Source organism: Ostrea edulis, chromosome 2, assembly GCF_947568905.1.
Source record: "Ostrea edulis chromosome 2, xbOstEdul1.1, whole genome shotgun sequence".
Classification (NCBI taxonomy): Eukaryota; Metazoa; Mollusca; class Bivalvia; order Ostreida; family Ostreidae; genus Ostrea; species Ostrea edulis.
This window is the reverse complement of record NC_079165.1, coordinates 18,673,074-18,699,427: the sequence shown is the minus strand read 5'-3', so window position 1 is coordinate 18,699,427 and position 26,354 is coordinate 18,673,074. Positions and strand designations below refer to the sequence as shown.

The window sequence follows — 26,354 nt, the reverse complement described above, 5'->3', positions numbered from 1 at the left end:
GAATAGTACTCACTCACAGATAGGAATAGTACTCACCTACATATAGGAATAGTACTCACCTACAGATAGGAATAGTACTCACCTACAGAGAGGAATAGTACTCACTCACATAGAGGAATAGTACTCACCTACAGATAGGAATAGTACTCACCTACAGATAGGAATAGTACTCACTCACAGATAGGAATAGTACTCACCTACAGATAGGAATAGTACTCACCTACAGATAGGAATAGTACTCACCTACAGATAGGAATAGCACTTACCTACAGAGAGGAATAGTACTCACCTACAGATAGGAATAGTACTCACCTACAGAGAGGAATAGTACTCACCTACAGATAGGAATAGTACTCACTCACAGATAGGAATAGTACTCACCTACAGATAGGAATAGTACTCACCTACAGATAGGAATAGTACTCACCTACAGATAGGAATAGTACTCACCTACAGATAGGAATAGTACTCACTCACAGATATAGTACTCACCTACAGATAGGAATAGTACTCACCTACAGATAGGAATAGTCATGGTGTGACTCTCAGTGCCACGGAATAATTTTCGTCTCTTGAGATCCTCCACCACTTTCTTTCTGGCATCAAACCTCTTCATTCCAGCGTAGGGAGCACCAACGTTCTCCATCACACCCGTCCTACTGATGACCGACACAGAGGGCAGGCCATGCCTCTGTCCAATGTTATAGTCTGTTTTGTCATGAGCAGGAGTGATTTTCACAGCACCTACACCAAACAGATTATTTATCATGAGCAGGAGTGATTTTCACAGCACCTACACCAAACAGACCGATACAACAATCTGAACTTCAGAAGATTGTTTTTCCCCCCAGATCTTAAGACTATGGGTTACAACATTCTCCAGAGTCACCTTGCTCTTACAAAGATATTTTTCACAAACTCTGGACTCGCCCAATAAAGCCAAAGTCTATTGCTGAACAACGAACGTTTTACAAGTTGTGGCCTTGTTGCTCTTGTGAAGATTTTTTTTCCACATATTCCAGTGTAAAACTGCATGTCTGCTGTTGCCCAATCCTTACAGTCTTCCCCCAGGGGCCTCGGTTTAACAGATGCTTGCATATGATTTTCACAGGCTTAAAGCCTTATTGAAGAATATTCTTTGCTGTATATTAAAATGCAAAACATTACACTGATATTACAGCCCTACAATAATTTCAACTGGTAGCTTAGTCAGTAGATCATTCACTTTTTGAGTGATGTGTTGGTTTAGTCCTGATCTGTTATGTCAGTAGATCTATTATATAAGTAGCACCTGTTACTTCATCAAGCATTAGTCATAAGAAGTTAAAATCACAGAAATTCTGAGACCTTAAATATCAAGGGTCTGTATTATGATAAGCATGGGCATGATAGAGAGGCCCTGGCTACAGTGCCTACAACATGATAGAGAGGCCCTGGCTACAGTGCCTAGAACATGATAGAGAGGCCCTGTCTACAGTGCCTAGAACATGATAGAGAGGCCCTGTCTACAGTGCCTAGAACATGATAGAGAAGCCCTGGCTACAGTGCCTAGAACATGATAGAGAGGCCCTGGCTTCAGTGCCTAGAACATGATAGAGAGGCCCTGGCTACAGTGCTTAGAACATGATAGAGAGGCCCTGGCTACAGTGCCTAGAACATGATAGAGAGGCCCTGGCTACAGTGCTTAGAACATGATAGAGAGGCTCTGGCTACAGTGCCTAGAACATGATAGAGAGGCTCTGGCTACAGTGCCTAGAACATGACAGAGAGGCTCTGGCTACAGTGCCTAGAACATGACAGAGAGGCCCTGGCTACAGTGCCTAGAACATGATAGAGAGGCCCTGGCTACAGTGCCTAGAACATGATAGAGAGGCCCTGGCTACAGTGCTTAGAACATGATAGAGAGGCTCTGGCTACAGTGCCTAGAACATGATAGAGAGGCTCTGGCTACAGTGCCTAGAACATGACAGAGAGGCTCTGGCTACAGTGCCTAGAACATGACAGAGAGGCCCTGGCTACAGTGCCTACAACATGATAGAGAGGCCCTGGCTACAGTGCCTAGAACAGGTCTAAAAAGGCCCTGGCTACAGTGCCTAGAACATGATAGAGAGGTCCTGGCTACAGTGCCTAGAACATGATAGAGAGGCCCTGGCTACAGTGCCTAGAACATGATAGAGAGGTCCTGGCTACAGTGCCTAGAACATGATAGAGAGGTCCTGGCTACAGTGCCTAGAACATGATAGAGAGGTCCTGGCTACAGTGCCTAGAACATGATAGAGAGGCTCTGGCTACAGTGCCTAGAACATGGCAGAGAGGCTCTGGCTACAGTGCCTAGAACATGACAGAGAGGCCCTGGCTACAGTGCCTAGAACATGATAGAGAGGCTCTGGCTTCAGTGCCTAGAACATGATAGAGAGGCCCTGGCTACAGTGCCTAGAACATGACAGAGAGGCCCTGGCTACAGTGCCTAGAACATGATAGAGAGGCCCTGGCTACAGTGCCTAGAACATGATAGAGAGGCCCTGGCTACAGTGCCTAGAACATGATAGAGAGGCCCTGGCTACAGTGCCTAGAACAGGTCGAAAGAGGCCCTGGCTACATTGCCTAGAACAGGTCGAAAGCGGTACCTGGGAACATGCCATTAGATATATTCAGAATCAATAGGACAAGAAAGTAGTGCACTAAAATGAAATAGTTCCCTGAATTTCCAGGCAGTATATCAAAGCAGTGTGTCGAATTAACTTTGGATGCTTGATATATCAAAACCATTTACTGTTTCAAATTATCTTTTGAATGAAATGAGTTACATGTACATTGCTTGGTGTATGCTAACTCCAGAATGGAAAATTTCTTAAACCTCATTTTCATTTTCTGGGGGTTTCAATGAACATTTTGTCAGAAAACGAATCTGGTTTGCCACTACAAGACTTTAATCGAAGATGGAGAAATTGAAGACGTTAGATTTGAGGGGTGCCTGATCATTCAATGAAAATAAGGGGAGGAACATGTAAACATGTTGATATTGTTGCCTATGGGAAATAATTTAGTGGACTGTACCCACATGTAGGTTCATCAACGGCATAATTTGACTTTGTAAATTTTCAAAACTTAGCAAGAGGCCCACTGGCCTTATCAGTCACCTGAGTATTAGTTAAAAGTATCACTAGCCCTAAGGGCTATGCAATCTATAATAATCTTTCTGTTCTGCATATCTAAGCTAAATTCTAATATTCAGCAGTAGCATAAAACAAGATGTTTACAGCCCCCCAAAAGTGCACATATTGATGAAAGACTTTACAAAATTTAAGTTACATGTATATTAACACTGCAGCTGTATATGAATATTTTGGAGGTGCCCTACAATTCAAACCCTGAGACATGAATGTCACAATTTTGGTACATTCTTTTCTGCTTTTCCTAAAAAGCATTTAGTTTTTATACAGTATCAGCAAGATTAAAGAAGTTTTTCAAATGATAAAGACAATAACAATCACTATAATAATTTTGTTCCTATAACCAAAACTCTTGGGATCATGAAATTTATAATTTTTGTAAAGGGCTCTCTGTTCATTCTAAATATCCAATTACTTTCAATAGCATTAAAGAAGATGTTTTTTGAATGTTTTACACATTAACACTATATACCAAGTTTGGCCCCACCCTGCAGTCAGAATCTCTATCCTGGGAATCATGAAATTTGCAATTTTGGTAGAGGCCTTCCTGCTCAACATGACTATGCATTTAGTTTTTCTTACAGATGTTCAGTTGTAGAGAAGATTTTTTAAATTTGGTCAATGAATGGCAGTTTTTGCCCTGCTCCTAAGGCCCCGAGGGTGCAGGAGTCTTGAAATTTACAATTTATGCCCCCTTACCCCAAGGATGCTTCAAACCAAATTTGAAAACAATTGGAAGGATGGTTATCAAGAGGAAGTTAAAAATGTTCAATTGTTAACCCATGTCGCACGACTAACTCGGGTGACCTAAAAATCATTGATCATGAGTAAAGTAAAGAATTGTTCCAAAATATGTCAATCATGAATCAGGTTCTTTGTGACACTTCTGGTGATGTCTTGATATGAGTGAAAATTCTTGAGGTAAAAAAACCAAGGATCAATCAATTCATAATTTCAAGAGAACAAAAATAGAAGAAAAAAATTGATTTACCAGTTCCAAAGTCTATTTCAACACTTTCGTCAAACACAACAGGTAGTTGTCGTCCATCTATTGGATGTTGAACAGAACAGCCACGTAAATGCTGATAGCGTGTATCAAGGGGGTTAACAGCAACAGCCGTGTCTCCCAGCATTGTCTCAGGTCGAGTGGTAGACACCACAATTTCCTCATCTAAAAATAGAACATGATGTCTTTGCTATATACAAATGCCCCTCAATCATGGCAAATTCTAATTCTAAGACTTTTTTCAATAAAACCTTCTCAAGTTATAGCACTGCAGCTGAGAAACCAAATATTTATTGTAGTAACAGATTATAATATATTCTGTATGAATCCTCTATTTCTAACAGTTCAAAATTATGGCCAAGGTTTCTGCCTCTCCCCCTCCCACCCAACATTGATCTTAAAGCTATATAAAAAAAAAATTATATTGTTATGGTAATGTTGAATATATATTATATAGAGTAGATTTTTGCTAGTTAATATAGATTTCTTTTCTTATGCAAGTAATTGGTTTGGTCAAAATCAACATTTAGCACTAATTTGCAAAAAAGTAAAATCATAAGAGCTATTTTCGGATAGATACATGGCTTTCGTTTTAAAAGCGAAAATTTTCATTCAATGAAAGTCCTCTCACAAATAAATCTGAAAATTGTTTCCCTGTGTTTTATGAGGAATCTGGCTGTATCAAAATGTGGAGGGTTAATCTTAATTGTTCTCATGGTATGGACAAATTTAACAAAGAGGAGAAACTGAACTACCGTATATATTCGCCTATAAGTCGGTCCGCCTATAAGTCGGTTGTATTTTTTAAGGTTATTTTGTAGGAATTTGCCATTGACCCGCTTGTAAGTCGGTACAAATTTTTGTCAGAATCGGTTGACAATTTCAAGTCTATGCTCTAGTGTTTTTACCTATGTTCCAAAAAATATTTTGAGAAATTAATAATTGTGAGGTGCTCCATATCCAAGCCATATCTGTTTGGGGTTTAAATGCAACCCTTGATCTATAATGGACAATGATCCCTTGTTTACCTAAGCAATTATTGTCTCCTAATACGCCAGTTTCGAGATAAGAGCTCTTTTGTGTAGGAGGTACATTTAGTAGAACTTTGAGTGCCTAAGTGGGACAGAGTGAACCTACAGTCAGTGAGGAAGACGATAAAATGTATTAAAAGCGGCTTCTCTTTAAATATGTAAATGTAGGAAATACAAAATACTATCGAAAGAAATGTTTTACTAAAGTAGAAACATAAAAACAATGTCATATTTGAAAGTAATATCCTGGATATGATACCTACGACCAACGAAATTTCGTGATATAATAAGAACTCCATGTATTTAATTACTCTCTGAATACTTATCACTTACTTACTTTGTATATCAGTAGAATTCAGGTGATGAAACAGCGTATGAGAAAAATACTAAGGACGTTTATTTATGCAGTGATCAATATTCGTCCCACTCCCGCATGTATGATGTAAACAAGTTGTTTCGCACCTTACTATGTACGAGAGTTCTTCAAAGGGAAATAACTCGAACTTATCTTGAAACCGACGTATTACCAGTACCTGACATCATGTTTACTTAGTGGCACGCGCCTCGCGAAAACTGTTATTGTGGGATTCCGGTATAATTCATTGTATCAACAATAGAGTTTTTAAGAGTCAAGAATGATGCTCTAAATTATCTGTTAACAATATTCAATCTTTTATGAAATATATTTCAGCCAGTATACATATGAAAATTTCAATATTAAATCGGGTTCGTAATTCAATTTTACCGATAAACGATAGATTAGTTGAATTGAAAGAATATTAGTTACCAGTATGTAAATAATTTTCAAAATAAATAATATACACTTAACTAGATAAAAATATGTAAATACTTGTACTTTATACATAATTTTAAAATACATAAACAATACAATACGTCTAGATATTAGTGAACAATAATCATTTGTGTGGTAGTCCATGATAATTGTCAGAGTTGTTTAAAAACCACTACATTACGCCGTCCAGAAAAATACCAATCTTCTTAGGACACGCCTATAAGTCGGACATACAGTTTTGGACCAAAAATTGACTCCCAAAAATCTGACTTATAGGCGAGTATATACGGTACAATAAAGAATGACAACTCTTCTACCCTGAAATCTACCACCAATGAACATGCTCATTTCTTCTCAAACCACAATCCAAAGAAAATAGGTGATGCTACTGAAGATGAATTTTGGGGCACCATGTACAGAATTTTTTCAGAAGGACAAGGGGCAGACGACAGGTGTAAAAGGTTACATTATAGATATGTACAGATCCCGAGCCACTGGAAAATTTATCAAGTTTATATTTCAATGCCATTTACCTTTGCCCACCACTGGATATGCAAAAGAGGTCAGTGCCCCAAATTCTACTTGATTTTGATATCCAGGAATATTAAGATGAGTCCGCTTCTTCAGGAATATATTCTCTACCTATAAAAGAATCAAAGAAATTTAGCACTGGTCATTTTACAGTCTCTACCTATAAAAGAATCAAAGAAATTTAGCACTGGTCATTTTACAGTCTCTACCTATAAAAGAATCAAAGAAATTTAGGACTGGTCATTTTACAGTCCCTACCTATAAAAGAATCAAATAAATTTAGTGCTGGTCATTTTACAATTTGCACATAAGTATCAATTCATTAAATATGTCCCACATCACAGTGAGATGAAGAGGTGACATCACACACAATATTTGATACACCTCAATATCTTACATAACTGACACACCTCATCATTAGTTTCACACACTGTCATTCACATACCTTAATATCTGATATCAAAAGACTGATTCATACACCCAAATGTCTGATATCAAAAGACTGATTCATATACCCAAATGTCTGATATCAAAAGACTGATTCATATACCCAAATGTCTGATATCAAAAGACTGATTCATATACCCAAATGTCTGATATAAAAGACTGATTCATATCCCCAAATATCATGTCTGATATCTAACAAAGTAGACTGTAATATCATAGAATGTGAGTGACATCTCAAAATGATATCACAGATTATAGTTAACTTACCTCAGTAACTGATATCAGATTGTAGCTGACTTACCTCAGTAACTGATATCACAGATTGTAGTTAATTTACCTCAGTAACTATCACAGATTGTAGTTAACTTACCCCAGTAACTGATATCACAGATTGTAGTTGACATACCTCAGTAACTGATATCACAAATTGTAGTTAACTTACCTCAGTAACTAATATCACAGATTGTAGTTGACATACCTCAGTAACTGATATCACAGATTGTAGTTGATTTACCTCAGTAACTGATATCACAGATTGTAGTTGACATACCTCAGTAACTAATATCACAGATTATAGTTGACATACCTCAGTAACTGATATCACAGATTGTAGTTAACTTACCTCAGTAACTAATATCACAGATTGTAGTTGACTTACCTCAGTAACTAATATCACAGATTATAGTTAACTTACCTCAGTAACTAATATCACAGATTGTAGTTGACTTACCTCAGTAACTAATATCACAGATTATAGTTAACTTACCTCAGTAACTGATATCACAGATTGTAGTTGACATACCTCAGTAACTAATATCACAGATTGTAGTTGATTTACCTCAGTAACTGATATCACAGATTGTAGTTGACTTACCTCAGTAACTAATATCACAGATTATAGTTAACTTACCTCAGTAACTAATATCACAGATTGTAGTTGACTTACCTCAGTAACTGATATCACAGATTGTAGTTGACTTACCTCAGTAACTGATATCACAGATTGTAGTTCAGATACCTCAGTAACTAATATCACAGATTGTAGTTAACTTATCTCAGTAACTGATGTCAGATTGTAGTTCACATACCTCAGTAACTGATATCACAGATTGTAGTTGACATACCTCAGTAACTGATATCACAGATTGTAGTTAACTTATCTCAGTAACTGATATCACAGATTGTAGTTAACTTATCTCAGTAACTGATATCACAGATTGTAGTTAGCTTACCTCAGTAACTGATATCACAGATTGTAGTTGACTTACCTCAGTAACTGATATCACAGATTGTAGTTGACTTACCTCAGTAACTGATATCACAGATTGTAGTTGACTTACCTCAGTAACTGATATCACAGATTGTAGTTGACATACCTCAGTAACTGATATCACAGATTGTAGTTAACTTACCTCAGTAACTGATATCACAGATTGTAGTTGACTTACCTCAGTAACTGATATCACAGATTGTAGTTGACTTACCTCAGTAACTAATATCACAGATTATAGTTAACTTACCTCAGTAACTAATATCACAGATTGTAGTTGACTTACCTCAGTAACTAATATCACAGATTGTAGTTGACTTACCTCAGTAACTGATATCACAGATTGTAGTTGACATACCTCAGTAACTAATATCACAGATTGTAGTTGACTTACCTCAGTAACTAATATCACAGATTATAGTTAACTTACCTCAGTAACTAATATCACAGATTGTAGTTGACTTACCTCAGTAACTAATATCACAGATTGTAGTTGACTTACCTCAGTAACTGATATCATAGATTGTAGTTGACTTACCTCAGTAACTGATATCACAGATTGTAGTTGACTTACCTCAGTAACTGATATCACAGATTGTAGTTGACTTACCTCAGTAACTGATATCACAGATTGTAGTTCACATACCTCAGTAACTGATATCACAGATTGTAGTTAACTTACCTAAGTAACTGATATCACAGATTGTAGTTGACTTACCTCAGTAACTGATATCACAGATTGTAGTTGACATACCTCAGTAACTGATATCACAGATTGTAGTTGATTTACCTCAGTAACTGATATCACAGATTGTAGTTGACATACCTCAGTAACTGATATCAGACTGTAGTTAACTTACCTCAGTCACTGATGTCAGATTGTAGCTGACTTACCTCAGTAACTGATATCACAGACTGTAGTTGATTTACCTCAGTAACTGATATCACAGATTGTAGTTGACATACCTCAGTAACTGATATCAGACTGTAGTTAACTTACCTCAGTCACTGATGTCAGATTGTAGCTGACTTACCTCAGTAACTGATATCACAGATTGTAGTTGACTTACCTCAGTAACTGATATCACAGATTGTAGTTGACATACCTCAGTAACTGATATCACAGATTGTAGTTGACATACCTCAGTAACTGATATCACAGATTGTAGTTAACTTATCTCAGTAACTGATATCACAGATTGTAGTTAACTTACCTCAGTAACTGATATCACAGATTGTAGTTGACATACCTCAGTAACTGATATCACAGATTGTAGTTGATTTACCTCAGTAACTGATATCACAGATTGTAGTTTAATTACCTCAGTAACTAATATCACAGATTGTAGTTGACTTACCTCAGTAACTGATGTCAGATTGTAGTTCACATACCTCAGTAACTAATATCACAGACTGTAATTGACTTACCTCAATATTTGATATCAAAGAATATCAATCAGTAGTTGACATACCTCATTATGTGATGTCACAAACTGTAGTCAACATCTCTTAATATCATATATCACAAGCTAGTTGATGCATTTCAACATTAGATAAGAGATTGTAGTTGACATACCTCAATATCTGATATCACAGATTGTAGTTGACAAGACCAATTCACCATTTTTTTCTTTCTGTAGATCAATCCCTCATCATGGAGCCTGACAAAGGCCTCAGCTACAGCATCTGATAAATTCTAATAAACAGAGAGTAATACTAGAACTGATGTGACACCTTAGAATATACATGTAATTAAATCAATCTAAATTACTCACAATATGCATGTACATGATTTGTGAAACATCAATCTCACGGTGGCGAATCACGTGACATTGACATGATCAATTACTTGGAAAAAAGATTACCAACTCAGAAGATCAAATCAACTGTAATCTTAACTACGAAATACTGGAACATCCCCAGTAACTTTACCCTGTCTTACACGTTTTGTGAGGTTCCCCAATATCTTACCTTATCAAGTGTGAAACAGGCTCTGTTCCAATCCAATGATGATCCCAGTTTCTTCATTTGGTCGTAAATGACTTCTCCCTTGCTATTTGAATTACAAATTGACACTGTGTATAGTTGAAAATCAGCAGAATATGTACAAATCAGATTGCAGTGTGACACTTTTAACAATTTCTAACACTGCAACTCTTCATCTTGCTTTAAGCTAGCTGCAATAATGTAGCCCTCCTCAATTTTAAACAGAAATGTTCAGAGTGTTAAAAATCAGGGAGAGCTACAAAATTACAGCTAGTTTTATGTTGTAAATCGAAATAATATTCATTCCATATAAAAAATCTCTTTCAATTATTCAATTATTTTCATTGTATGGACAAACACACAACTTCAAAATCTTCCACAAACAAGAGAAACTGAACCGCAGTAAAGAATGACAACTCTTGTAACCACAAACCAAGTCATTACGAGCACACTTGTCTAACCACAAAAATTTACCCCCCACCCCCCTAAAATAATGATTTTAAAGTAACATTAGTTATAGTGTATACAATTTGGCACTTTTTTCTGTTCCCTATGAAACTTTCTTGTAACAAAGAAGAAACACAAGTTGCTATAACCAAATCTGTAGATTGCTCCCCCCCTCCTCCAAAAAAATGCATTTTATAAACAGTTAAATTGTATCAATTGAACAGTCTCAATATGAACAAGACAAGCTAATAGTATTCTATATGGAAACATATTTTTGAAATAAATGGAAAAGTAATGGTGTTCTTCATGGATATCATCAAATAAGGTCATAATTATTACTGTCAACCTCCAAATTTAGAAATGGTTGTTTTTTGTTTTAAGAGTCTGACAAACTGAAGTGATTCGTCAATATAATTTGCTATTCAAGACAGAGAGATACCTTTGCTTCCAATTCCACACTTCCTGAATGAAGGCATCTCTCCCGATGTCATGCCTGGTCTGCCTTCTTGTTCTCCACAGTGCCTTTTCCACCACCACCTGTGTGGCTATTCCTGCATGATCACAGCCAGGGAGCCACAGAGTTTCAAAACCTCGCATTCTGTGCCTGAAAAATTTATCAGATATGCCAAATATGAATCTTCATTTTTTCAGATGAACTTGTGCAATATCAGAAGCAATGTAAACATGTCAACATAACCATTAACAAGCTGAAGTAGATTGTACGTTGTATAACCTTAAAATACACGTACACGGGACGTGCATATCCTTACCATACAACCTTATATATAACCTTAAAATACACGTACACGGGACATGCATATCCTTACCATACAACCTTATATATAACCTTAAAATACACGTACACGGGACATGCATATCCTTACCATACAACCTTATATATAACCTTAAAATACACGTACACGGGACATGCATATCCTTACCATACAACCTTATATATAACCTTAAAATACACGTACACGGGACGTGTATATCATTACCATACAACCTTACATATAACCTTAAAATACACGTACACGGGACGTGCATATCATTACCATACAACCTTATATACACAGTTTTTGTAATAAATATGGTCAATTTGATGATTTTGCTAAAGTAAACTTATTCTGTTCTTCCATTTTAAATAAGATATCATTTTGTGGGATTATGACCTCCTGCTGGACGACAGACATAAGTATTCTGGAGGATTCGTGACAGGGTTGGGGTCAATTACATTAAAATGTAATTAATGAAATTACAATTACTTTGCTATTTATTACTCATTTTAAGAGCATGGAGAGAGAGAGAGAGAGAGAGAGAGACAGACAGAGACACAGAGAGAGAGAGAGAGAGCGCGAATTTTGGTTTTGAATACACATAAAGAATTGACTCAAGTATCAAACAGACTTTAAAAGAAATATTGCAATAATATCATGCTAAAACAAATCTCATGGTCCTGGATTGTAATTGAAAGTAATTAAAAAAGTAATTGAATTACAGGGTGTTTTCCTCAGGTAATTAATTAAATTACAATTACTTGTAATTAAAATATCTTCAATTACAAATTACATCCAATTACTTCAAAGAATGTAATTAATTACAATTAATTGCAATTACTTTTTCAATTACCCCAACCCTGATTCGTGAGGTATCACAAGAAAGAATGCACATAATCTAACTTCTACATAATATTACCATCTAACAAGAGCGTCTTGGATGGTATTTGTAATTGCATGCCCAAGATGTAAAGTTCCTGTCACATTGGGAGGGGGGATACACATGATGAATTTTTGTCGAGTGGAACCTTTTTGTTCTCCATACTCTGGTGTGAAAAACTTCATGGCCACCCACCAATCATACCAGGCTGACTCCACAAACTCAGGACTGTAACTTCTAGGTAATGGACAGGAAACATCTGCAAGCAAAATTCTATAACTCACATTATCAATAAATTTTGATAACAAGTCATTTTCAATGTAACCGTCAACAAGAGGTAACTTATTTCGCATATTTAAATTCATGATATTGTGTTGAAATCTCCATGCTTGACGGTAACTTTTACAAATCTCCGATATACCAGATATTATTTTGGGTAATAATCTCTCTAAATGCAAGGTAAAGAAACTGGTGTTTTACCACTTTAAGTATGAAATTTCAAGCGAGGATCATCAACACTATGTGACCGATATCCCATTATAACAATCGACAGTAAACAACATTTATAGTTCATTTTTTTCGTCCAACAAGAAGTTGCAGACTGTAACGTTACGGTTGAACAAACAACATTTTACATACAGATCATAAAAGAACCAGTGGACTCATCTGTGGAGTATGAAATAAAATTTAGGAGATACCAATACCAATTAAATAATGTTAAACAATTTAATCAATCTGAATTAACTCAGAAAAATCTAGTTAACTTGTAAATTGGTTAGCCACCTTTCTTGTCTCCTGGTTCTGTTGGAACAAGATATGTTGCCGATTCATATACAAGTCCTCCTTTTCCTTGTTTTGCCTTGGTTTTTTTCTTCTCTGCATTACCCTACAATTATGCACAATTGTCAAGTATCAATAATTTTTTGCAATTTTGCACAATATTGTCAAAATTATTTCAATCTGTTTTGAATAGCACAGGACATAAAAGAACTCTTTAAAGGGCCATGGACACAATTTGAGCTAAAAATTCTCAAATTTTATTTTTCTATCATTAATGTTTAGAATGCTTAACCAAGGTATTTTTAATGGTTAGCAAAAATTTGAACGTCAGTTTTCAAGGTACATGGGAGATACATAGCTCACAATTCTTTGTTATGTAAACAAGGCTCGTGCTATTTTTTTCTTTACATAGCTTAAATATACTAGTAAAAGTTTCATTTAAAGCAGGACCTAGGTTATTTTCAATTTGTAAGTTATATCTGAACACAATTAAATAGTTTCTGGTGTTTGGCACATCTCATTTGGTTTTAAACATGCTGTTTTCTATTAGGCTATCTATATGTAAACAAAAACATGACACAAGCCTTCTTTACATAAGAAAGGATTGCGAGTGCTGTATTTCACTTGTAACTCAACAAATGATATTAAAATTTTGGTTGACCATTAGAAATGTTTCAGTTAAGCATTGTAAACAATGAAAATGTAAAAATAAAGAAGATGGGTGAACTTGGCGAACAATAAGCCTATTAATGATTGGGCACCAGTCGCGAATCGGGAGTTTAAAATCCACATTCATGGTACCCGTATTTGCAATAGATACAGTACCGTACTAAAACGCTGTCCAAAATATTTAGAATTAAAAACAAATATATAGATCATACTTCAAAGGATATTTAATCAAAATTATCATCAGAGTTTGTTTCACAGGCAGTATCATGTATATCAGACATTAAGCGGTTTTTAACACACACATAATTACACTGAAGCCTGGAGTACCTAAGGTACCAAATGACACTGCATATATGCTCGCAACATCCAATGTGCACCGCATTTCCATTGACATACTAATTGATGTGAATGAGAAACCTCAGATGTTTTGTGGTGAAAATTAAATGTTCCTTTGAAATGGGCACATCGAAAAAGCATTTTTGGAAACTATGGATCGATTGTTTCAGCAAGAATGCAAATTTTTCTTTCTGGAGAGTTTCAATTTTAACTTTGATATTTGTCCTTCTGTAGGTTCTCGGCTCGATAAAGTCACCAATCTTCTTTAAAAAATTTCAGCTCAAATCGTGTCCATGCCCCTTTAATATCCAAAATAAATGTGCAAAAACTAGAAATAAAATTCCATTGACACTGATTTTTACCCAACTCCATATGTGAGCAAAAGCAGTCGGATTAAAATTAAATCTCTCATTTCGCTGTGATTGTCCATATATGGAGCGAAGCAAGAGGTTTGATTCTAATCAGACTGGAGCAAAAGTTTCATGAAATTTGGAGCCTCTCACAACTCACAAAATAAATTTAAAAAACATACAATTTTCTCTTTCTCATGAAGTCTTAATAGAGGGCAAAGCCTTCTCATGGCCCAAAGGGCTGTGAGAGCAGAGCTCTCCCTATAGGTAACATGTATATACATGTTTAAAGGAAAAATATAGAAAACTAATGAAAAATTAAACTATACCTATGGAAACTGAAAATTTTGGTCCAAATGGCGTCAATTCGAATATGAGTGCATGGACATGTATTTCTCCAATTTGAATCTCGTGTACCCAAGTTCACGTCATTCTGAGATTTTACATGAAATCCGCAAAAGCATGTGAATTTTATTTTCTTAACCATATATAATCACTCCTCAATTAACGCGATTGTACCATGTCTCCTATGTTTGTGTATTCGATAAACACACGCTGAATATGACGTCGCAATGCACTGTTTACATAATTTGCATTATGATTTACCGCGTTCAGTGAATAGGCGGATCAAATCTCTAAAGGTAGGATGCTTTGATGGAGCTCTGTCCTCACACTTTAGGTGCTATAAACTTCCGGATATTTTTTTGTCCTGTTATGCATATAGATTCTTATCCCCATTACTTTTTGCTTTGCCCTCAAAAAACGGTCACAATGTAAACATATTATGATTCACTATTTTTGTTTTCATAAAACCTCTCAAATCTAATGTAATTTAGAGAACTGAATTGTTTGCAATAGAACGCAGAAATCATGTGTTGATATTAGTGGAATTGTTGGGCAGTAACACACATCTATTAATTCTAAACAAAATCTTAAACTTTTGGGGTATTTTTAAAGCACAGCTTTTAGCCTTTGTCTGCATTGATCTATTGTATAGGAAAATGTAACACGATTGTATGCCAACATGTTTGGTGAATCAATAAATAAATTGAATCGATTTCACATAAAATCCTTGGAGAGGACTACAATAGGTTGTGCCTACTGTCTAATATCATTAATTTGTTTTGGTGAATAAATTAAGACCGACCAATTACACGAAGCTGCGCTAGCACTAACAGTACCACTGCATCGTCAACATATTTCAATAACGTTTATTTACTAATTCGAAAGATTGAAGCACCTATGGTCAATTTGTACCTTGCTTTTATCATAAGTGGAACAAAATCTGCACGATGAGATGCTGTAAGATGAACTCCGAACAATAAGCGGCTTGTAAAGTTTTATTGAAAATTCTCGGTAAAATTTTCTCATATAGCACCAGGAGGCTGACATGTTGAATACTTTTTTAACCTCAAAATTAAAAGAGTTCTGAATCTGTCTCAGAGGCGCTTTATTTGTTCCGGGAAAATGCAAAATAAAATACTGTTTAAACAGAGATACTGTGATGAAAATAAATATTTATATCATTGCATGTCTACTTATAATCTAGATCTATGAACAATATTATTTTTTCAAGCCTCATTATGTATATTACCCAATAATTTTGATCAACGTTCTTGGTTTTGACATTTAGATTTTAAGCACGCAAAACACATTGATTTTTTTTTCTCGGCATGGCTCGTTGTTTAAAGTTCTTGTGTTTATACTTTTAGTTTTATCTTTCACCAGCTAGTGCGTTAGGTAATAATCATGGCAAGTGGTGCAACAGGAAAAAAGCTTGAATGTAAAGATTTGCACGGCTACTTAAAAACACTACCTCACAATATACTCGATAAATTGTACAATCATCCCGCCACCTGTCTTGCGGTGTTTCGGTAAGTACCCCTGCAGTATGAAATCCATCTTGTTATTTCAATGATACCTGAAATAATTTCAATTTGACATATCTTTAATATATTGCTACAGACAGCTTCCTCAGTTGTCCAAACACTATGTGATGCGGATGCTTTTCATCGAACAGCCGGTGTCCCAGTCTGTTGTTGGATTATGGGTAACCAATAAACACAATGAGTAAGTCAATTTTTTAACTATTGACATTGCTACGATTAGAGCTAATTTCAGTGAGATGCAGCATGAATGTGATAACTGGACCGACTCCTACAATTAATCCTAGAACTAGAGGAAGTTGTGCATGCTCTGGAAACAGTTTTCTAGCAATTGCTACCCATTTCACAAGTAATATCATCTTCAACAAGTTGAGAGCATTTACGCTTTAAAAAAGTAGAAGAGCAGTCCCTCTTGTGCAATTCTGTGCTGGCTGAACTGTGACATGGTACTGGAGCATTGTATACTCACCAGAACTTTACAGCTTACAGTGATTTTTAAGTTAAACCCATTTTAGGTCCGAATATCGGCCCTTTCCCCTCCCAATTATTACCAATTTTTCCCCAATTTAACTTGCACTTTTCCCAATAATAAAAACTGGCGAAAAACATATTTATTAAAGGCCAGCAGTTGGGTATAAAAGCAGCCAATCGGTGAAAATGGTGGAATATATGAATTTTCTGGTCATATTCAGATTGCAGCACTTATTTTGCAAAAATAAAGATTAAGCTGTTGTACTGAAATTTTAAAATGGGTATGCTTGTTCCCCTCATAACTGTGCATATATTGGCCATATCTATTTTAGATATAAATTCTCATGAAGTTTTAATTTTGGCCTCAAAAATCTGAAGCAGGGCTAAATTTGTATTTCAAACTAGAGATTGGCAGTTTGTGGGTGTGATTATTATCTTTTGTTATTGTTTACACCGGATGTTGACTCACATATTGCACGAGCATGCTTGTCTAGTTCTAGATAAGGGGGATTGCACCAAAGGAAACATGTAATCAAATTACTGTACAACGTGGAAAAAAAGTACTTACTCATATATTATTGGTGAATCCAGATTTTATTTTTTAATTATATATAATCACATTCCTTTAAAAAAAATTGGTTAACTTTATAAAAACAACTCATTAGGACTGTTCAGTCTGATCGCTGTTTCAGAGTTTTGCAGGATTGCTGGTACCTTTTCTCGAAAAATGTCAGGCATGGTGTTTGTCTGATTAAGCAACAATCTCCTAGGCCAGTTGTGTAACTCCCATTGTCTCTCATCAATGATGACAAATATGTCCAATTGTTCAACCATCACTCTAAGATTACAGGGCTCGAAATTAGCGAGAAATACTCGCAAAATGCGAGTACATTTGAAAAATAGCGAGTAAAAATAATGGACACTCGAAAATCTTAGCGAGTGGTGATTTACAAACTATGATCGTATCGTATCCGTTTTAAACGGTGATGCGCTATTCGCTTTTCTCAAACTTGCACTCTGAATCATACAAACGCTTACATGAACGACCGATTTCAATAACCGTTTTTATCCGGATTTTTCTTTTATGATTTTTTTAAGAAACTCGGAGTCAAACAAATGCTTTAGAGATTGGACATCGCATATCGACATGTGCCACGAGTCCTGTTCACCTATAGGGGTGATTAAATTGAATAATCCCAAGTATGATGTTTTTGTTATTCATTTATCTACAAAAAATATCGGAATCTATGTTTTACCAAATCTTCCGGTAGTTATTTTTATCAGAATCATGAGAATGTCATTTTCATATTGAGGTCGGGTTGTAGTGACAACAAAAAAGTCATAGGACTCGTGATCGTGCTGCTTATAAAACCATGAGTCCTGTGTTCGCTTTAAAAAATCACTAGTGACAACCCTGATGTGGCATGAAATTGGAAGACTGGATCTAGACCTGCGGTAAACAAGTCGTGGATTTAAGACTGTTAGAGGTGCGATAATCATGAGACCTAGACATTGCACCATATGACTTACGTAACTTAGTGTCTTGTCCAAACGCTGCCTGTTGACCCACTAGGCTCAGTAATGATGGGGAAAATCATTGATTGAAAAAAAAATATATAAAAAGAGCACTGCTTCATTATTTTCATTTTAGCTTGTAGGTTTTCATTTTAGCCTGTGGATTTTTTACCCACAGGCTAAAATTAGCCTGTGGTAGAAAAAGTTAATTTCGACCCCTGTAATTACTCTCAATCTGGACTCTTACGTGTGGACATTACAATGTCAAAAGAGACAATCACAAATAGTAGGTCTCCAAATATCATAATGGACAAAGTGTTTCTTAATAATCCTTCAATGCACATGTCCTCCATTGCACAGCTACAATTTCCCCCCAAATTCTTCTCATAATTGAAAGGTACCAAGAGGAAAATCATAAGTATTAGTATATCAAATATACCAATATTTGTGTATATTATAAAAAAAACTACATGTTTTAAAAGATATGGATAAAACAATGCTGAATTCATTTTGTAGTTCCTAGGGTGAAGTTTTGTTAAAGTAAAAACATATCCTTTCAGTGCCTCACAGATCAAGCAGAGTGGTAGAAAAATGCGGGAAAACTTTAGTTTATTTTGATAAATCATGCCAGTCTCCCTGTTCAAAATATCGTCTGCTACAGAGCACGTGTAGAGCCAAGCATCAGACTGCTGCTTATTCTGATAATACTGCTAAGCCCTGCCCTCTTGCCATATATGCTTAATTGCTGTAGGGGTGTAAATTTTTCTAGGTTACTCCCAGCCTTTAAAAAATAAGTTCAATGTGAATAATTTATGTACGACATGACAAAGACACATCAATTCTAGATGATTTAGAATGAATAGTCGAAAATTTTGTTTATCTTTGACCCGTTAACAGTTTGTGTTATCAATCCCGCTGGCTGGGCTATTGCTTGAAAACCTAATGGGGACACAGTATGATTCATCACATTTGTCTGATTCATTGTTGCGTTTGGGTTCGTGGAGTAAATCGGTGTGGAGAAACAAACCTTTTAAAGTCTCTAACTGCTTTGTGAAAAGTAATGTCACTATTAACATTGTCTTCGTTCTGGGGAGTGCTCGGGATATCTACTTTGTTATGGTTCTTGTTACTTGGGTTTGCGTCCTTTTTTCTTTTCCATCCTTTTTTTGACTTCTTTTTCTTCTTTCCTGTATGCCTAGTAGATATGGCAGCACATTGTTACATCTGCTGTGAGGAATTGAAGCAACTCTTTCAATGAATTTGATTAATCACTTGAAAGTTGAAGACCAGAAAAATCTCTGACTGCACACTCTTGCGCATGTGCACCACATCTGCATTGAAGCATAGCAATATATTTAAAATCTGTCACTAAAGTTACGTTGATTTTTTTTCAAGGGAGCATAGGTATGCTTCCAAAGTGCTGTCTGACATGAGAGTTTGGCATGAGCAGCAAATGCAAGGAGGTCTGCTGGGATGGATTCTGAATGAAACATTTCGCTCAAACATGAGAGTTGCTTTACTTGGAGGGTAAGGATCAACAACTTTTAAGAATAACAAGAAATTCATAGAAACTTTATGATATTGTGGGCTACTTCACTACACATCATGACATGAACATGATCCATGATGTGTATCACAATGCCGTTTTGATGACTGTTATAATTTTATGTATTTTGTAGAGGTAGTACATTTAGTATTATTTCCAAGATAAAAATGACTCATGACCTACTGTATTAACATAATAGTTCATGAACATGATGAACTGTGCAAAAGTTACAAATAAAAATAACTAAAATGTTAATTAAGGGATAAAAACACTTTTAAACTTATGTCCCACTAAGAATCATTCCAGATAAATGACAAATTAATAACATACAACTGTACATGTATCACGATATCATACTGATGATATTACACACGTATCATACTGATGATATTACACACGTATCATACTGATGATATTTCACACATGTCATACTAATGATATTACACACGTATCATACTGATGATATTACACAGGTATCATACTGATGATATTACACAGGTATCATATTGATGATATTACACACGTATCATACTGACAATATTACACAGGTATCATATTGATGATATTACACATGTATCATACTGAATTGCGATCGATATATTGCCATATTGTTACACCTCGGGGGGGGGGGGGGTTCAGTCGTATGAACGTGTGTCAATGGGTACAGATAAGCTTTAATAGGTTATTTTGGTGAGTGAGTAAAACAACATTTAGTTGTTTTGATTTCATCTTCTTTTTTTTCACAGAGGAAAGGATTCCCAGTATTCAGCAGGGCCTCTTCCCCCAGATAAACATGCCAAAGACGTACCATTTCTGGATAAATACGCCCTTGAAAGATGGGAGGTATATTCTTATCTAAATTACTCTTTGTTATCAATGTTTTGTGTGTAGGTATAGAAAGTCAAAATTATCCTCTTTTTATTCATTGTACTTTTATAAATATTTGAATTTGATTGGCTGAAAAACATTTGACAAAACATAAATTAATGTTGCCTTCGATGAGTAAAAACCACACCCTCCAGGGTGACAAATAAGGTTTATCAACAAGTAACATATAAAATTGTCACATGCATGAAGTTTATGCATATAGATATAGTTCATTATAGTTTTCATTAAGTGTTTTCAGTGTGTTTTACAGTATAAGTGTTTAACTCTGTTTAATTTATGTTTTCAGTGTGTTTTACAATATAAGTGTTTAACTCTGTTTAATTTGTGTTTTCAGTGTGTTTTACATTTCATGGTGGGATCTACTGAGGGTACAGAGGGAGTGAGCCGTGACATCATTGACGTTCTCCTACACGCAGGCCTTATGACCAGGTAATAGTGAATTCCGGCATAGTACTCATTTCTTTAAGTGCCATGATAATTTTGCATGTTACAAAACGTAGAGTTAATGGATATACTGTGATACAAAGTTCATGAATACTTATAAAGATAAAGGTAAGAATACTTATAAAGATAAAGGTAAGAATACTTATAAAGATAAAGGTAAGAGATACTGTAGATATAAATACGTCAAACGACGAGAACATAAATACGCGAATGTTCTGTTAATCAAGAATCTTTACATGTATTTTGGCAATATAAAAATGAAAGTGAGTACTTTTAATTCGTGAGTGATGCTTCTCGTGAAATTGCGTGATAATAAATTCCTCGCATATATTTAAGAATATACAGTATATAAAATTATGAATATTTTTTTCAAATTTTAATGAGAATTAGTGGAGAAATTTGAGAAAAATAGAAGAAAAAATCCCCAAAATCAGGACTCAGCGATTCTCTCCTTCACTCTGTTTTAACAACCTTATCACTTTGACCAACTGTCCTTAGATAGTTGTCTTGTTCATCTTTGCGTTTGCCTCACTCTAAAACGTCTTACCAAGTGAGGCATGTTCTTTAGTAGATTATTCAGTGTAAACTTTTGAAACTGCTATAAGAAAAATGGATACAATGTGTTTTTAATGTGGATTGTGTTACACAGATAAAATGTGTTAGAACAGACATGTTGTACAGATGAAATGCTTTTTGACAGGGACGGTGTTGACCCACTGCCTTCCATAACTCCTGCAGGCTTTCAGTTTTTGCTGATGGATATTGGGTCACAAGTTTGGTATTTTATGCTGCAGTACTTGGATACAGTGGAGGTACCTCTGTTTTTTGTAGTTATAAATATTTTCAATTGCTGCAAGTTTTTGATGATACTTGGAGTTACGATTTAGTTTCGATCCAAATGATCGCAAATTTTGATAGATTTATCATTTAAACTAAAATTTTATGTATTTTTATAGATACATTTAAGTTAGCTCCATCCTAATGTGAATTATCAAAGCTAAATAAACAAAGCAAAATAAAATGTATATGTTTTAAAGATGCCACACATACATTAAAGGGTTTTTACCACGATTTTTATTGTTTGTAAATTTATATGAAAATGTGGTGTTTTGAATCGTGCTATTATTATTTTTTCGATATAAAGTGTGCTTTAGTGATTATTTTGTATCGAAAGTGCAAAAAGCCAGATATGCATATTCTCGTTAGAGATTTTCGCGCCATTAGTATGTGACGTCATACGTGTCAATCGCAGTGAAGTGAACAAGCATGAAAACATTAAACAAGTTGTGAACAGCACATACAGCAGGCTATTGATACAAAATGGAAAGATTCAACAGTTACAAGTCCCATTATATTGTGTTGTACAGTATATAGTATATATACAAAAAGAAGAGTTTCTTTACTATTACCAACGAGGCAAGTTGGAGAAATTTTGTGAGCTTAGAACTAAATTTAGAAATACTTCAAACCAACGGAAAACCATCTTCAATGACAAACTTACATATTGCATTCTAACCCATTTAATTCATGATACATGTATCAACATTCTGTTTACAAATTAATAGGCTCGTTGTCCTTCAGACTGGACATAATCAGAGACTGCCTTCAGTTTGAGAACTCTTATGGCCTACCAGGTATTGAGGCAATCATTGAAGTCGCCGCGGGTCTGGCAACCATTTCATATGCAACGATATATTGCCCCCCCCCCACCTTGAAGTTTTGAGTATTGACACCATGTACGAAATGACTACACGGTCTATCAGACTATCCCTACCACCCACCCCCGATTAAAATAGTAAGAAAATGGAAAAAGTCGAAAAAATGCCAGTGAATAATCGTTCAAAATGCTGAAATACGGCGGCCTTATTTTTAAAAAAATGACGGTGCGTGCCAACGTAGTGGGAATAAAAATTGCAACAATATAATGAATAACAGCCAGCCCCCCCCCCCCCCCCCCCCCCCATATTTTTTTAAAGTAATGAGAGGGGCGATTATAAGGTAGAGGTTACGACTATTGGCCCCATGTCCCCCCCCCCCCCCCCCCCCCCCCCTCTCTCTATCTCCCGCCTTCTTAAACATGCACACTATACGATTTGAGAAGTCAATAGATTTTCATCCCTTGAAAAATAGAATTATAAATTAAATCGATATCAGTAAATCGACTGTTTCCTTCGACACATTGGAGGTCAATGCGCCAATTTAATTAATAGCAAATCTTCTCTACCTTCTCCAGTGTAACGGTTAGAGAAGAACTAATTTTAATTAGATCAGCATTGGCTAATGCATGTTACACTCTACATATACAGACCTCTAATGCTTTAAAAATATCATGATCTACAAGGGAACACAGTCAAAATGTTTGCAAACGAAATGTGTCATTCGGATATTTACCAAAAGTTGAAAACGTTCCATCCTTTCTGTGAGCGGGATCTCCGTCTGAGTGGTCAATCTCTAAGTAGTATTAGGCTAATATAAATGTTTGCTGAGGGAATTTCTTTTAAGACTTGGCTCAGCGGCAGGTTCAAATATGTATGGTGGAATATTAAATACTAACAGGATGTCATCGATGTCGGAACATTAACTATCCATTCTGTATAATTTATGACTTTCAATAGAATCTATTCACACACACATACATAGCTGCTGCAGCACATTGACACGTATGACGTCATGACGTATCACGTGACTAGATAGCTCATTAGTGACGATTTGAGAAGCGGAAGCTTTGAATATGTGCAGATAAAATGCATGTTTGTATCAATTATTGGGAGTAATGAAACAATATAACAGCAGAAACGTGCTTTATTAAGGTTACTCCTTCTGATTTTAATTACATTAAAAATCGTGGTAAAAACCCTTTAACATGAGTACATGTAAAAGTTAACATCAGAAAGTTGGACAATTTCATCAAACAGCATCATAAAAAATACATAAATTTACTTTTGACAGGCCCGCGGTATGGATCTTATAGACTGTTTGTCATTTCTATTTCAACTCAGCTTTTCAACGCTAGGAAAGGTAAGCAGATGATATTGCATGTAAATTTAAGTGATTCCATACTTTTTTATTATTTTCGTAATAATTACATAGATTTAGATTCTTTTTTTTTATTTCTTAGGACTATTCTACAGAGTTAATGAATGAAGGCCAGCAGAGGTTTTTACAACATCTGAGAGAATTTGGACTTGTCTATCAAAGAAAGGTAACTGAGAAGTACTCTAAGGTACAACTTTTAATTCCCTTATTATCTCAAAACATTGCTTCTTTTTTTGGGGTGTGTGTGTGTGTGTGTTTTAAGCGTTTATTATTTAAAACATTGAGACATATTTTGATATATGAGAGTAATAGTGTAGGCATCTATCATAATGACATGTATTCACTTTAGGTGTTTATTTGAAATTGATTAAAGAAATTAGCTCATTGGCTAGTATAACTGTGTAGGTAGTGGTTTGCTACCTATTTTATTGGTTAATATCTATACCCCTAGACATGTATTTCAACATTGTAATTTATTATTCAAGTAGTAGAGATGTGGAGCTAATTCCTTAATTTGATTGATATATTTATTTTTTTTGTATGAAAATATAGTATTTTGGTCAATACATTAAAAATTTGATCTACATGTATATCCCCACTTTTTAAAGTTCCAGTCTAAGACTTTGTAATTTTTTTATATCTATATCGGTAGAAGACATGAGTATGTACATATATATTATTACTACTGTAACAGTAACTTGATCCGAAGAGTCGGATCACGTCGAGTTGACAGGAGCGGATCAACAGATCACACGAGACACGAAGCGTCGAGTTTGATCTGATGATCCGCACCTGTCAACGAGACGTGATCCAGTTCTTCGGATCAAGTTACTGTAGTAATGATAAATTTATTATATACCCCCTTATGCATTTTAAATCCACATTTATAAGATAATAAATGAAATCCAAATTATCAAAAACACAAACATACCATGAAATTATGTTTTGTGTACTCAGTTTTGTTTTGTGACGCGGTCAATATTTTCCACAAATAATGTTGCGTTGATGCATTGTGACGTCATCAGTTTCAGAGGATACTGATACGGAATCAGAAAACCACAGTGTGGTGATCCGGAAAACCAGATCACATGCTGTGAAATCCACAGTATCAAAGAACGATACATTGATGGGTATATAATAAAGTGTAGTTATTGGATGTAATTACAATGATTTGTGATGCTTTTCGGTTATTTACTAATAATTTAATTCTTATTGTATCCTTGTTTGTGATTGGTCAAATTTCAATTGAGGAACGCAAGTTATTTTTGTATAACGTGGTTTGGTATGGGGACACACCCCCTTGACAACCAGATGTCAGAACTATTTTTTTTTTTCTCTCTCTAAATTTACATCGCAGCGCTGTTTTCAGCCTTCTATGGAATTGAAAGTCAACGTGCACAATAAGATACTTCGGTTTGATACACATGTTGTTTTCTCGTTGTCAATATTAGCATCTACTTGTACGCAAATCACTGTTGTAAAACATCTTTCTCTGTATGTATGGTCGAATAATAGAGTAAAACAAAGATATTATATTCGAATTAATGATTTGCCAAGTAAGCATTACCCTGTTCATTTTGAAATAAATTTCTCACTGGGGAAAAGGAAGGGGGGGGGTGCGTTGTCGTCTTTCAACAAAGCAAACAAAAATTCATACGTCACATTTTATCACATGACGTCAGACACATTGACATGTGGATCGCTATTTGTTACTTGCTTACATATTTTCTTGTGTCGAATTTACTATTAGCGACAACATTGCATACAAGGGTAAGTTTTCATCTAGTAGAAGCTTTCACAGAGTTGAAAGCCGTAAATTATTGCATTTTCTGATATTTGAAGATTTATTTTGGGTAGGCCTAAACAATGCAATTTCCTGTATTTTCTCAATCTGTCAGAGAAGAGCGACTTCAAAGTCGATCTCTATCTCTAAAGGGCAGCGAAATACGCATTGCATGGATAGTCTACGCATATTTTCTATCATGATAAAGTTCACTTTCGATACAGTATTTTGATAAATGGCTAGGCTGATCTGTAGAACTAAGATTAAAGATGGCGACCTTCGGCTTCGCAGCTAGACGCTTCGTGTCACT

General features: G+C 35.4%; 2 protein-coding genes across 3 annotated transcripts in view; one reads left to right on the top strand and one right to left on the bottom strand.

Moving 5' to 3' along the window:
* LOC125682162 (valine--tRNA ligase-like) overlaps window positions 1-15,868 on the bottom strand; it is a 47,233-nt gene extending 31,365 nt beyond the window's left edge. For both annotated transcript variants that reach the window (XM_056156273.1, XM_048922553.2), the window contains exons 1-9: window positions 15,733-15,868; window positions 13,124-13,226; window positions 12,380-12,599; window positions 11,124-11,288; window positions 10,223-10,304; window positions 9,828-9,947; window positions 6,537-6,645; window positions 4,165-4,344; window positions 516-744 (exon numbers count right to left, since the gene is read on the bottom strand). In XM_056156273.1, the coding sequence (XP_056012248.1) occupies window positions 516-744; window positions 4,165-4,344; window positions 6,537-6,645; window positions 9,828-9,947; window positions 10,223-10,304; window positions 11,124-11,288; window positions 12,380-12,599; window positions 13,124-13,226; window positions 15,733-15,867 (1,343 nt within the window). In that variant the 5' untranslated portion in view covers window position 15,868. The remainder of the gene's footprint in view (window positions 1-515; window positions 745-4,164; window positions 4,345-6,536; window positions 6,646-9,827; window positions 9,948-10,222; window positions 10,305-11,123; window positions 11,289-12,379; window positions 12,600-13,123; window positions 13,227-15,732) is intronic.
* A 253-nt stretch (window positions 15,869-16,121) lies between these two features.
* Window positions 16,122-26,354, top strand: part of LOC125682164 (general transcription factor IIH subunit 4-like) — a 15,892-nt gene continuing 5,659 nt past the window's right edge. The window contains exons 1-8 of the mRNA XM_048922558.2: window positions 16,122-16,349; window positions 16,441-16,545; window positions 19,743-19,874; window positions 20,640-20,736; window positions 21,116-21,210; window positions 21,926-22,037; window positions 24,175-24,243; window positions 24,344-24,427. Coding sequence (XP_048778515.1) covers window positions 16,225-16,349; window positions 16,441-16,545; window positions 19,743-19,874; window positions 20,640-20,736; window positions 21,116-21,210; window positions 21,926-22,037; window positions 24,175-24,243; window positions 24,344-24,427 — 819 coding nt within the window. The 5' untranslated portion in view covers window positions 16,122-16,224. The remainder of the gene's footprint in view (window positions 16,350-16,440; window positions 16,546-19,742; window positions 19,875-20,639; window positions 20,737-21,115; window positions 21,211-21,925; window positions 22,038-24,174; window positions 24,244-24,343; window positions 24,428-26,354) is intronic.